This window comes from Macrobrachium nipponense, chromosome 15 (genome assembly GCF_015104395.2).
Source record: "Macrobrachium nipponense isolate FS-2020 chromosome 15, ASM1510439v2, whole genome shotgun sequence".
Lineage (NCBI taxonomy): Eukaryota > Metazoa > Arthropoda > Malacostraca > Decapoda > Palaemonidae > Macrobrachium > Macrobrachium nipponense.
In genome coordinates, this window is record NC_087208.1 from 34497440 (window position 1) to 34512639 (window position 15200).

Consider the following 15200-nt stretch of genomic DNA (forward strand, 5'->3'; position numbering starts at 1 on the left):
ATTAAGACACCTTTCACCCATAATTATTTAACGTCCCCCCCAACCCCCGCCACCATCCAATATCACGAACAAGGTTCTCTCCAGAAGACGAGATTTCTCCAACTTCTGCTCCAATAGGTTCCTACTTTTCATCTCATGACCGTTCCTCAATGTATCTCGCTTCTCTGTACTACACTGATCAGTGAAGTATACCATGAGAAGCTAGAATAAATCTAATACCAGAAGCGAGTAGATAAACCAGGATGATAAAGATCGAAAAACTGTGAAAACAGCCATTAAATCACCGAGCAACGCACAATAAAGAAAAGCAGATCATTTGCGAGAGTACATTATTCAAAACACCCATATCAGACGCCATCGCATGACACCATTACAACACTTGACACCAATAAACACTACTGCCATTCACGTCTATCGCGAACAACCCAACAGTTAAGAGCGAAGGATATCACTCTCTCTCTCTCTCTCTCTCTCTCTCTCTCAAATCTCTCTCTCTCTCTCTCTCTCTCTCTCTCTCTCTCTCTCTCTCTCTCTCCGCGTCTGAGATTGGCATTGTGCCCGCTCTCCGTTCAGAACCATCATCATCAAGTCGAGGTCATTTGGGCACAACATACACTTCTCTCTCTCTCTCTGTCTCTGTCTCTCTCTCTCTCTCTCTCTCTCTCTGTTCTCGTCCCTCTCTCTCTCTCTCTCTCTCTCTCTCTCTCTCTCTGTGAGTCCAGCTGCCCAGAATCCCCGCGCGCCGCTACGTGGCGAGTTCAGAGATTCATGCAACAAGTGCAGGACTACTGTGTTACAAGCAAGTGACACATGACACATGACACCTGATTGCCTCACGTGCTGCGTGTATCTATGGAGAGACCCCCACTGCTTCGTCAGGGAAAGGTCACAACGCGTGCTTGACGAGGTCTCCTCCTCGTCTCCTCCTCCTACTACTACTACTACAAAGGCTTCCCAAACGAGCTTGTCCTTGTCCGTTCAGCTCATCAGGGACGGATAACGAAGCCTTTCAAAGAGCCATAGGCCAGGTTACGAACATTTCAACAGATTCCTGCTGGTTTCGAAGGTAGTATACTTAGTCGTAGCAATTTCTGTAATTCTATTATTTGTTTCGTTAAGGGTATAAATTTGCACTGTACACAGCTGGCCAAAAAAAATATTGATAATAATGATAATAATAATAACACTGTAAACAGTAAATTAACACTATAAACTGTCACATGAAAACTGTTTTCAATTTGTCTCTCAGAAGAGGTTTCGTTTACACGAAAGTAATCAATAAAAAAATGTAATAATCCACACGCACATTTTACATAATATATTGTAAATATATATATATAAAATATATATATCTATATTATATATATCGACATAATATATTAGATATATATATAGTAATTATCAAAACAGCATAATCCTCATAATCATGGGCATTCATTCAGTAACGATGGTTAAGCTACCAGCTAAAGTTAACAAATGATCATTTGAATCGTTATCAAGATATCACCTTTCCTTTCACAGTTTCTCGAGGAACCTACGAGGATTCCTGATATCAGGGAGTCGAGGCCATGCGAGGAATCCTGAAATCCGGGAATCGAGACCCTACAAGGAATCCTGATACCCGGGAATCGAGGACCCGCGAGGAATCCTGATATCCGGGAATCGAGACCCTACAAGGAATCCTGATACCCAGGAATCGAGGACCCGCGAGGAATCCTGATATCCGGGAATCGAAGACCCGCGAGGAATCCTGATATCTGGGAATTGAGGACCCACGAGGAATCCTGATATCCGGGAATCGAGGACCCGCAAGGAATCCTGATATCCGGGAATCTAGGACCCACCAGGAATCGAGACCCTACAAGGAATCCTGATATCCGGGAGTCGAGGACCCGCGAGGAATCCTGACATCCGGGAATCGAGGACCCGCGAGGAATCCTGATATCGAGGACCTACGAGGAATCCTAATATTCGGGAATCGAGGACCCACAAGGAATCCTGACATTCGGGAATCAAGACCAACCAAAGGAATTCCAAACCACTAATGAACACGGGCGTCTTTTCTTTAAATGATAGGCTGGTCTCTTCAGAAATGCGACACAGAGTTGTATTAATACTAAAAATGATACTTGTGGCCGCTGATTTAAACCTTCCGAAACGAAAATAGACTTCGTGTTGATAGTGAACTATAAGTTGAAAAACTTACAAGTTGCTAATGAGAGGAATTATACTTAGTTTGAAGGTAAAACTGCTCAAGACAAAAAATTCCTCATTCCTACCTCCACATACCTGCATCCGTTGCACAAGCAAGAGATCCTTTAATGACACCATGAAAAAAAAAAAACAAATGAAGGTCAAAGATAAATAATGCTAATGAAATATCCAGCAGACGGAACTCGATCCTTGTATTAGCGCTTATTAAAAAGTCATAGGTAACAATAACACTCGAATGATCGTAATAGCAATTCCAATCAGCCGCACTTAACAAATAAACAGCAGTAAAATTAAGTAAATAACCTTTTATAAATAATAATAATAATATAAATAATAATAAATAATAATAATAATAATAATAATATAAAATAAAATCTAATATACAAAAAGGAAAAAATAGCTAAATGATACAATTAAAATCAATAATACTAACAAATCAATAATACTAACAGAAAATTTAATACAAATGATAACATAATAATAATAATAATAATAACCTTCATTTGAGATAACTGTGGTACGATCAATTCCACAGAACGTAGCAAAAAAAAAACAAAAAAAAAAAAAAAAAAAAAAAAAAAAAAAAAAAAGTTGCAAATATTGAGCCTGAACTCTTCTACGCACCATCTGGATCCAACTGGCACGTAAATAAACTTTCACCTCCCGGTCGCATGCGATGGAGAGGATCTTTGTTTTCCATTTTATTTATTTACTTTTATTTTCCCCCGGGGAGTCGAATGTAAACAACGCCTCGTCTCCTTGTATTGCCGCCAGACGCTCCGGAGAGAATGGCGAGGAGGAGGAGGAGGAGGACGACGACGACGACGACGACGAAGACATGGAGGAGGAGGACGAAGAGGAAGAGGAGGAGGAGGAGTGATACTAATCGTCGTTTCCGTTTCTTGGATGTTTTGGCTAAGGGCATAAATCTGCACCGTTCAATTGACATCCAAATTTTGACCAAAAAAATAAATAAATAAAATAAATAAATATTAAATTCTTGCACCGTTCCAACTGGCCCCCAAAATTTTAGGAAAAATCAATATCAAATTATAAATTTGTAACAAGAAAACCAACTTCAAGTCGTCTGATGACGGTGATATTCTAGTACATAGAAGTACATAAAAAAATAAAAATCCTTTAATATGCAAGCACACAAATTAATTCTACTCACACATACACACACAAAATATATATTTAAAATAAACTATGACTAAAATTCAAAATCAAAAGCATTTCCTTTCTTCTGCTTCGCCTTCTTCGTGGAATAAGGAAACACCCAAACAGGTTACTTCATCTTCTGAAAACAAACTAACATTCATATTTATCAAACAGGACAAACAGATGGCTACCGACAGCTGGCTCCTCCAAAACAAATAAATTGGGATTTTAAGAAAAATAAAAACCACCTCTTAAATCCGGGATACAACTTTCCAATTTGCGTTGAAAAATATGATAAAACGGTTGAAATTGATGTTTGCAACAGGATCTAAAATATTCGCGATGCACTTGCGTATATTTTTTCCATTTGGAGAGAGAGAGAGAGAGAGAGAGAGAGAGAGAGAGAGAGAGAGAGAGATAAAAAATACTCACGATACACTCAACGATTCTAGAAAATCTGAGAGAGAGAGAGAGAGAGAGAGAGAGAGAGAGAGAGAGAGAGAGAGAGGATGAAGAGGAGATAAAATAACTCACGATATCACTCCAACGATTCTAGAAAATCTGAGAGAGAGAGAAAATAGAGAGAGAGAGAGAGAGAGAGAGAGAGAGAGAGAGAGAGAGAGAGAGAGAGAGTACTAAATCAAAACCTCTCATCAAGTACTTACTACTCCTTATTGGATAAGGGATAGGGACACACAATAAAAAAAAAAAGAGAGGGGGTCTTTCAAACACGCAGCCCGTTCAATTTGGCTACATCCTTTTTATCAAAAACATAATAAAAACGAGTCGTCTCTTTAAGTAGCCCAGGATGGGAATGAAAAATGCCCCTTTCTAAGAGGGAGGAAGATAACAGCCCTAGAAGAGCACCACAGGCACAAGGCCGCGCGTTGTGCCAAGAGGTGCAGTAAAAACAGCAACAACAACAACAATAAACGTCTCTCTCTCTCTCTCTCTCTCTCTCGAATCTTAAGGAGGTCTATATTTTTGAAGGAAAAAAATGGCTTTTAGTAATCACACGAGGTCAATGACGCCTCATTTTTTGACAGGAAGTGGTACGTTTTTGTTAAGCGAATATAAAAAGGAGAAATTTGTACTTTTTATTTACCATGACACATGTACAAATTTGTATTTTATTGCCTACAACGAAATTTGGAGTTAATACTAGTGTATATACCAATAATAAAATCCAATAATGGAGGAAATAAAAAAAAAACTATAAAATGGACTAAAACAATCTTCAAAATACGGCGTCCATAACCTATCTAAGGACCAAAGAACACACATGGACAAGCCCCCGGAGAGAGAGAGAGAGAGAGAGAGAGAGAGAGAGAGAGAGAGAGAGAGAGAGAACCCCGTATCGAACTTTCCATTGGAAATAAAACGTGTGATTCTGCCTGGCCTCGGAACATCCTGTTTACAAAATATGGCGGAGAATGAGTGACTGGCCGTGTCTCCTTTGGTGTTTGCGTAGGTAATTCACGTTTAAATGACCCGTCTGTCTGTCTGTCTGTCTCTGGGACGCTCGCATATAGAGTCGCCTCTGTGGCGCGGCCTGCTAAGATCAACACGGATAATGTGCAATGAAATAACACGTCTATCTCGGCTGCGCCTTCTCCCGGTACCTCGACCTGATTGTAAAAGGATAAGGTAAGCCACCAAAACAAGCACACACCTCTCTCTCTCTCTCTCCTCGTCAATGGCTGTTGAGTGTAGTAGGGTAACTGGCAACCACTGCATGTACGTTGTTTAATGATGTATACAAAGCAAATGAACGTAAAAGAAAATACATCAATATATCATGAATGTACAAAAATCATTATATATATATATATATATATATATATATATATATATATATATATATATATATATATATATAATATATATATGTATAAAGACTCTGCCCGTTTCGTCCTCTCAAACTGTCTTCAGGCGAACTGGTACTCTGCACCATAAATTTAACAAAACATATACTACAATAAAACACTGCTTAAAGGAAACTTCAACAAAAGGTTAAAATTGTTAACATGAACGAGAAGGAGAGGAAATCTTGTTTTTTCGAAGGCGGCTGACTTTATAACTAGGTTATAAATTGCTGCAAAACTGACAGACATTTACTTTACTCCTTTGAATCTTAACATTTTACACATTTCTCCAAAAATGAATGGATCCTGATTATATATTCCTAGGATGCTGTTCATATTCTCATTAAAATAAATTTGGTGAAATTTGGTCCAACGATATCATATATCAAACTAATATCATTACGAAGAACTGTCATTAAAACACATGCCCAATTAGGATTTGTGGGTGCCTCAGCTCTGTGATTCGATACCCGTCCTGCCACCCATCAGTCGACCCGGCCATAAAGTAGGCACGAGCATGAGTTAAGGTCGAGAGAGGGGCATGGAGCTTAGAACATCCATCACCCCTGGAGTTGTTACGAAGCGGAATATTATTATTTTCATTTATTGTTGTTGTTCTTGACATTGGATTAAATAGAAACAATATAGATCGTGCAGTCTTGATATTATCACACGTCAATCCAGGGCCATTTTTTTTATTAGTATTTACTGCTGTTTATATTATTCATATTTGTACTAACACAGAAATAAAACAACATAGATCATATACTCCTACATATCATACGAGTACCTAAAAAAAAAAAAAAAAAAAAAAGTTACACCCCAAGGGCACAATCTCACTCGGATATCTAGGCCTATACAGAATGAAAACCTTTAAATCTTCAGTAGGCTTCACAACTCCATTTTTTTTTTCCTCCTCCAAATCCCACCAGTCCTTAAAGAGCTGGAGGGGTCACGGTGAGGGGTCAACGGAGTTCACGTAAGGGATCAAGGCGGAGTTTGTGAAAGTTTTGCTCTGGTGGTGGTGGTTCCTTCGCCAACCTCCAAATCTGAATGCTTACGACATTATTAATATTGTTATTGTAATTTCAATTACTCTTTTATGCACCTATTACTTACATGATTGTCTGCATACCTTAATATTACCTCGCAAGCTTCGATAAGATACACCTATAATATTTAGCAATGGCACCAAGATGGGGCAAGGAATGTGCCAATGTGGCACCTACTACGTCACTGAGAGACCAGATAAAAAATTAACCACGCTTCATTAAATGAAACTTTTCATATAATTCATTACCACAAATTATTACTTCGCCATGAATTTACACAAAGTTTCAAATGACGAAACAGTCCAGGATTCCACTTTTTGTTTCAATTCCTCCAATTATTGGTTTGAATAATAATAATAATAATAATAAAATAATAAAAAATATAATAATAATAATAATAATAAAATAATAATAATAATAATATAATAATAATAATAATAATAATAATAATAATAATAATAATAATAATAATAATAATAATAATAATAAAAACTGTGTTTCTGGAGATTCGTGGTCAAGGTTATTACTGAAATCGCCATCGACGTAGAATTTAATCTTAAATTTCAACTGGCAATGCTATCGAAAGCTTCGAAGTGAAAATGCTCATTTGAAAACATTCGATAACATTTAAAATTAACAATCGAATGATAGTTAAGACTTGAATATTGTTGTATAATACCGATATATCGTATTAGCTAAAAAACATAAAAACGCAAATTGTGTGTGTGGAGAGAGAGAGAGAGAGAGAGAGAGAGAGAGAGAGAGAGAGAGAGAGAAACAAATATACTGAAGTACAGAAATGAACTAACTTTAATTACAAATTTCTTAATGGTAATATTCTATTTCTTATCAAATAGCCAGACCAGTATTTCTGAGGCAAGAAACCACTGAAACACTGATTTCATGAGAATTCCGACTAAGCATCCACTGTATGAAGTTTCATCGATCTACAATACATTAAAGACTAAAAAAAAAAAATAGTTATAGGAATTCACCAACTTAAATACTAAAACTTGGCTATGGAGTGCAAACAGAAGGATGCGTGCATTGTATGCACAAGAAATTATTAATAACTATATTCGCAAACCGTACAGCCATGAAGTGTTTTTGCAAGGATTAAAAAATTGGATTGCTACCTCTCTCTCTCTCTCTCTCTCTCACCTCGTCCCTCCCTCCCTCTCCAACACGAATTTTGTTACTGCCACCCCCAACCCCCACAACAAACCCCCTTGAAGAAAGAGCAGCAGGTGCTGCCGCTCTTAAAAACCGAGAAAAATACTGGGGCTGGGAAAATGAGACAAGCATCTCCCCCCCCCCTAGGAAATGCTGGTTTATGCTTTCTAGCCTCCCCGTTCGATCTGAAAACATTCACCCCCTAAAGCCAAATGTAAAAAGCTTCTCTTAACACAACTCGCCAACCTGTTCCAGTATTTTTTTTACTTTTTTTTTATTAATTTATCTGTCTTCGACTGACCAGCTGTGTCGCATTAAAAAAAAAAAAAAAAAAAACTGACCTCGAAAAACACAGGTATGCTAACAGCTAGCCAACATTTTTTTGTACAAGATCAGAATATATATTACGTATAAGTTATCGGATTGGTCAAAATTATTTTATTTATAAACTGAACCAATACACTCGTACATAGTCATATATATGAATGTCTTTTTACTATAATACAACAGTATAATAAAAGACAAAAGGCCCATAGAACACCATTTTAACGTTACAGGAAGTGCTCGAATATATGATTGCAACGTTCAAATAGTGTTTTATGGGCCTTTTATCTTCATATATATATATATCTATATATATAATTAATAATATATATATATATATAGATATTATATTTATATATATATATATATTCGTGCTTACATACCTACAGCGGCTTATTTTACTGTACAGGCTTCGCCAACACCACCACCTCAAGAAAATTCCAATCTGACACCCAAGTATTCAGACATACTGCAAACTACAATCCATTATTTAGTCAGCTACGCGACCTTTCTCACCCCCCCCCCCCCCCCCCCCCCCCCACCCCCCACCTCGGGTAAAACAGAGAGAGAGAGAGAAGAGAGAGAGAGAGAGAGAGAGAGAGAGAGAGAGTCTCTCTCTCGAAAAATATTGAGCTTAACGACTAAAAACATTCACCTCATTTCCTCGGCACATGAAGACTCGCGCGTCCAAACACAACATGGCGGTACATCAACATGCCATATATCTAATATAGGGGGCTGAGGTAGGCCTAAAGATCCCCTCACCTTTCCTCATCTCCCCCCCCCCCCCCCCCCCCCACCCCGCCCCACCACCTCAAAAAAAAAAAAAACCTCACATTCATTCCTTCCAACCAACCATGATTCGCTGAAAATGTCCACAAAATTTCAGACAAAATTGACGATTTGACATAGCCCAACTCCTCGGAAGGAAAGGGAGAAAGGGGTAGATATAGGAAAATAAGACGAAAATACATTTGTTACATGTATATATATGTGTGTGTGTGTGTGTGTGTGTGTGTGTGTGTGTGTGTGTGTGTGTGTACACTAAAGTAATATGTTCAGCTCGTATAAAAACATACCCTGCTCTGATCAAGACTTTCGTTCGGGTTCCGCCTCGTCAATTACCCACCCTGAACCATGAGAGAGAGAGAGAGAGAGCGCCAGAGGAGAGAGAGAGAGAGAGAGAAGAGAGAGAGAGAGAGAGATGCTTTTTCGAAAGAACAAAAAAAGCAACGTGTATAATTGTAACGAGAGAGAGAAGAGAGGAGAGAGAGAGTAGAGAGAGAGAGGAGAAGAGAGAGAGAGAAAGAGAGAAGAGAAGAGAGACTTTTTTTTTTCGCGTCTGGGAAAGCCGAGATTCCTGTCATGCGCTGTCCTTCATAAAAATAAACCAGACGAAAGCAAAGACACGATACAATAAGGAACAACTTATGACAAATACCTAGAGCATAAACGTATTAATTCATACACAGGGTTAATATATAAAATAGCTTAAGAGAAGCCGAACGAGGGGCAGCCCCATTCTGCATGCGCACGGCATGGCATGGCGATGGAGGAAGACAGGTAAAAGCGTAATATGCATCTCCTTGACCCACAAATTTCAGGTGTCTCCCTCGCCTATGATACACCCCTCCCCCATCCCCACCACCCGCCCTGGCTTCTTCAACCTAACCCCCACCCCACCCCCCACACCCCCAATACCCAACGTCGCACTTTTATATACGCTTGTACTGTTTTCCTTTCCATGGGTTTTGAAACGTAATAAAAGAGTTGAATGGAACTGAATAGAATTGAGAGAGAGAGAGAGAGAGAGAGAGAGAGAGAGAGAGAGAGAGAGAGAGAGACAAATTATAAATACACCCATAAATAAATAAATATATATATATATATATATATATATATATATATATATATATATATATATATATATATCCTTAAGCCTTGCGATACTTTATGTTGTAAATATACATACACATATATATACAAGTTCAAAGTATACCTTTCACTCTTTCGAGTTCTTTTCTCTAACTTTCCGTAAGACAGGCAACACCTGTTCAAAGGTCAACTCCCCTCACAGAACACAGACACACCTGCGCGCGCGCGATCCTACGTAATCTACCAACAAGGCACCGCATAAAAATAAACGAATATACTTCACGCCATGATATGATATATACTATTATATATATATATATAATATTATATATATATATATATATATATATATATATATATATATATATATATATATATATACGGAACCCGAAACCACAATATGTGTATATACCTACGATATTCCGACTACGCTGATCAGTGCACTTCGGTCACTAACCCTGAAACGCTAATTTCATTTATGTGGATTTTTTTTTTTTGGGGGTACGGTAATAATTTTCTTAATCATTCAGAGGGCCTTATATGTTAATATATTATTTTCATGTTCTATATTTTTCTTATTTTCAATTAATACATAAGAAGTCTTTGAGAAACCCAAAATAACATTCTTGACTTTTATTAATACACACACACACACACACACACACACACACATATATATATATATATATATATAGATATATATAAAATGATAGAGAGAGACCTTATGTATATTTTCCATCTTCAAATATCAGATGAAAAATTATGGCTTTAAAATTGTCCTGAATGTAAATAAACAACAGAAAAGGACTCTTTCATGAGCACCCCCCCCCCCCCCAAAAAAAAAAAAAAAAAACAAAAAAAAACAAAAAAAACCACACAACCACCCCCCCCCCCCAAAAAAAAAAAAAAAAAAAAAAAAAAAACACCCACTCACACAACACACACACTCCACACTCACTATGAGGTTTACACTCCATGCTAAAATATACAGCCCGGTAAACATTTCAGTCGACACATGGAGACTAAGTAAAGATCTTGGAAGGTCATCGTCAGTTGAAAAAAAAAAAAAAAAAAAGCAAGCAAGCGTTGACATAACCTTTAATGCCGTTGAGTAGTACCTCATCAGCACTTTCTCTCTCTCTCTCTCTCTCTCCTCTCTCGCTCGTCCTCTCCCTTCTCTCTCTCTCTCTCTCTCTCTCTCTCTCTCTCTCTCTCGTGGGCGTTATATATCCGTGGTATTTTTATTTCGGTTTCTTCTCACTAAGGTGGCTGCTATTATCATTACTATTATTATTATTATTATCCTATTCAATTAGAACAACCCCACAAGCTTCCAAATAAAATGGTGTTAATGAGGCAGAAGTAAGAGAAGCTAAAGGGAAAACACAGGAAGAAGAATCTCACTTATTAAAAAAAGGAATAATAAATTAATAAAAAGATAAATATTTAAAGATAAACGGATCTAAAGTCCTTGGTATATTAATCTTAGGTTAAAATAACATACATATCGATCGTCTTGCCTTTTCCTATGATTAGTTTAAGTACCAGACAGTTTCATAATTTTCTAAGTTGTATTTCTACCATGAAGTACTATACACCTCCACAGTTTTCTAAGTTGTATTTCTACCATGTCTTGTATTTGTACTGTAACTTGTATATTTCTACTGTAACCAAGTTGTGGAATGACTTTCCTAAAATCGAGTTCAACCTGAGTGCAAACGCAGACTGACACGATTCTCACTCAAATTTAGTTCGTAATTAAACAATTGCTTTACTTTCTCGTTAATCTGATTTCCTTTCAGTTGTTACTTCTCATCCAATGTTTACGTTCATTCTGCGAATCCATTTTTCACATTAATTACATTTTTCCCTCCCCTCGTAGCTTTCTCCTTTTCCGGCAAGGTTGCAGCTAGACTTGTCATAGCGTATAAGGTATTTAAAAACAAATATATGTATATGAATGTCCATTCACATATTTACAAAATAAGCCAAGAGTGCCTACTGCTCTAATACAAACAAGACAGTAGCGTAACATACCACGACACATCAGTAAAGCAACGGTCTTCAGAGCGAACGTTGGGAGGAACTCAGGGGGGCGGTTAGCCTCCTAAAAATAACAAGGACTATCATTTTCCCCGACGCCTTTACGGTACGTAAAAAAAAGAGGAGGTTTTACTACTGCTGCTGCGTACATAGGTATAAAGATGCGCATACATGTACCCAAACAAACACAAACATACACACGCACACAATATACATATACATACACATATAGTGTGTGTGTGTGTGTGTGTGTGTTTTCTTTTTAAACAATCCGCGGTACACTATTCTAGAGATTTCGTCTCTTGTAGTAGAAAGGTCGACAAGAAACAAACAAATCATAGATATCAGAATCATATAAGAATGAGAAGCAGAAACATAGCATATGTACACACAGCCTATTTCCCTCTGTATTCTGTGATTTGACAACGTCTCTCAAGTCTTGCCTTACACAAGCGTCATCAAGGACGTCTTTACCTCTATATTTTGCGATTTAAACAGAGAATTTCTCAAATTTGCGCGCTTAATCAAACGTTATGAAAGACGTATATTGCGAGCATGAGCAAGATTCCCCTAAGCAGTTTATGAGGTACCCAGTTAAATATGTTCGTCGTCTAAAAGATTATCCTGGGCGGGTTATTACGTATACCCAGTTAAATAAATTCGTCCTCAGGCAGTACATTTTACAATGCGTTCCTGAATACGAGAATTCTCGTGTATTCTAATCAACACGTCGAACCAACGAGCAGCAACTCTCCCGTATCAGCTGGCCCAATTCGGCGAATCTACTACACGCTAAATTCTTTGTTCTGAAACTGTACCCTGTGACCGGGGCATCGCCAAGGGGGGGGATTTAAAAGCTCCTTTAACCCAAGATCTACATATTCTCTTTATACTTTGCTTTAGCCTACAGTATGGCGCAAGATCTTGTCGTTTAACTGTTTAGAGGTGAAGCCTACAGCTGCCATAAAGAATTCAAGTCAATGGGTCCCTGTGGGCTTGTTCCATATGAATAGCGTTCATCTTTTGAATAATAATAATAATAATAATAATAATAATAATAATAATAAAATAATAATAATAATAATAATAATAATAATAATAATAATAATAATAATAATAATAAATAAACGGGGTCACTATTCTCAACTACTTAGGAGCTATACGGTTAACTTTTTTAAACAATAATAATAATAATAATAATAATAATAATAATAATAATAAAATTGTTCTCAACTCTTAGTAGCTGTTAGATTGACGACGATCCGAGAGAGAGAGAGAGAGAGAGAGAGAGAGAGAGAGAGAGAGAGAGAAGCAGTTTCTTCCGTCTCCTAATATCCCAATTACCCCGAATTCTCTTTTGCAAGATAATGAGAGCTGTTTCAATAATATGGGTTTGGCGCAGCCCACGCGAAGCTGACATCTGGTGCTGGCAGATGAACTGCTGTAGAAGGCAAACCCCCCCCCCCTCTCTCCCCCTTTCACAACGAGTGTTTTGTGTCTAGCTGGGAATGTATCTATAAGACCACACAGTTCATAGAACCCTTGTGAAATATGAAATCTGTACTCTATCAATGTTAGGATTCCTTCGGCGGTCGCCGGTTGAAATTTATCGAATGTTTTGCATGTTTTTTGTTTATTTTTCGTCTTGGACGTGATCTTAAGTGTCAACCTAATAGCATAAATATTATTCGCCTGTCTTGAATGTATATCAGGGCATGCCTATGTTGATCATTAGGATTTATTAGTATTTCTTTGGTCTAAAAAAAAAGAAAAAAAAAAAGTCAAGACAATTCGATTTTACAAGCATACCTAAATGATAAACTACCCGCACAATGGATTTATAAAATGTGTACATTCTCAACATGGGTCATACGTGAGCCCATATTAAAAACTACTTAACTCATTTCTGCAGCTTCGAGGGCACGGAATTCTTCCACAGACCTAACAATAAAGGACTTCGGTACGAAGGTTTAACTTATTTTCTTGTTTGGCGTTCTTACGTTCTTAACATACAAAAAAAATAAAATAAAAAATAAACAAATAAATAAATTTTAAAAAATTGTACACACAAGTACACAGCCAGAGAAATAATCACTCTAACATTCCCACTTAAATCATCATTCAAGAAGAATTTCAGCCCAAACCACCACTTTCAAATCATTCGACCTCTCAACTCAAAACTGTCTCCCAAACCAGCAGAGGAAGCAGGACTTACCTGGGGTCCTATGATGACCTTGTACTTGTGCGTGGGCGAGTCTCCCCCGACGGTGAAGGAGTTCGGCCCAGGCTGGTGAAGGAGATAGAGGCGAGCCTTCAGCGCCCTCTTCACCCTCGCCGCCAGGCTCTCCTCGCTGATGGGCGGACCGCGCGATCCTGGCGAGGCGCCCCTCCCCCTCGGCGACGTTCCCCTGGGAGAGGGAGGACGTCTCGACCCGCCGGGAGACGGGGGTCGAGCGGCGCCGCTGCCGGACGAAGCTGTGGGCGAAGGCGGTCGACGATGATGATGACTCGAGGAACTTCCCAGGGCACCGCCTCCGGTTGCCCCTGGGGTATTTGGTGAAGGTGGCCTATGGTTGCCACTACCTGTGTTGGCACCCCCCAGGCCTCCCCCTGCAGTGTTAGGCGAGGGAGGCCTGGGGGCGGACGAGGACGAAGAGGAGGAGGAACCCGCGTGGGACCCGAACCCTCCCGCTCCTAGGACGGTGGGCGAAGGCGGGCGGGAAGGCGCCCTGGTCGCTGCGACGGGAGACGCAGTCCGTCTCGGGCGGGTCTTGGCTGCTGAGATGATGTCGCCGACCTTTGGGGACGGATTCCTCCTGGCGGATGCCCCCCCGCTGGGAGACCGCTGTCGCCTTACCCTGGGGGAGGTGGGCGGAGTCGTGCGCTTCACGGGAGGGGAGGGGGGAGTGGAGGTCACTCTTGAGGAATGGACTCGGCTGGAAACGCCCACACCACTTCGAGGGATGTACCGCTTTGAGCCTGGGCTCATAGACCGCTGGGGAGAAAAGAGAAATGGATAAATTTCAAATAGATACTATGCTATCAAACAAACCCTACGGAGGAGTCCTCATTTCAGTCAAGTACAGAAACGATTGACGTGACTACATAACGTGCTTATTGAAATCGACCAAACATGGCACCACACATGATGACCAATGGGACAAGTTATCAAAATGCATTAAGAATATGACGATGTGGTTTCCATTTAACTTTGCAAACAGGATGCTGTTCTATGAAGTGCAATGGTCATTCGCAACCTGCAGTGACTCCTTGTTAATACAATTCCTTACTTGTCTAAGACAGAATGCATACGAAGCCGCATTGCATGTAATCTGACGAGAAATTTGGAATAAAATGGTATGTTCACAAAATTGGTAGGAGTCTTGTGCTACAGAATAACCTCCCACTGGATAAAGGTATGTCCAGGGATGTTTCTTGAATTAGAGAATGAGATTACGCTTTTAAACTCAATACAAAGTTAACATTAGTCGCT

At 39.0% G+C, this 15200-nt stretch overlaps 1 protein-coding gene across 2 annotated transcripts in view; it reads right to left on the bottom strand.

Annotated features, from left to right (window-relative positions):
- LOC135227078 (mitogen-activated protein kinase kinase kinase 1-like) overlaps positions 1-15200 on the bottom strand; it is a 147457-nt gene that overhangs the window by 46107 nt on the left and 86150 nt on the right. For both annotated transcript variants that reach the window (XM_064266911.1, XM_064266910.1), the window contains one exon: positions 13923-14702. In XM_064266911.1, the coding sequence (XP_064122981.1) occupies positions 13923-14702 (780 nt within the window). The remainder of the gene's footprint in view (positions 1-13922; positions 14703-15200) is intronic.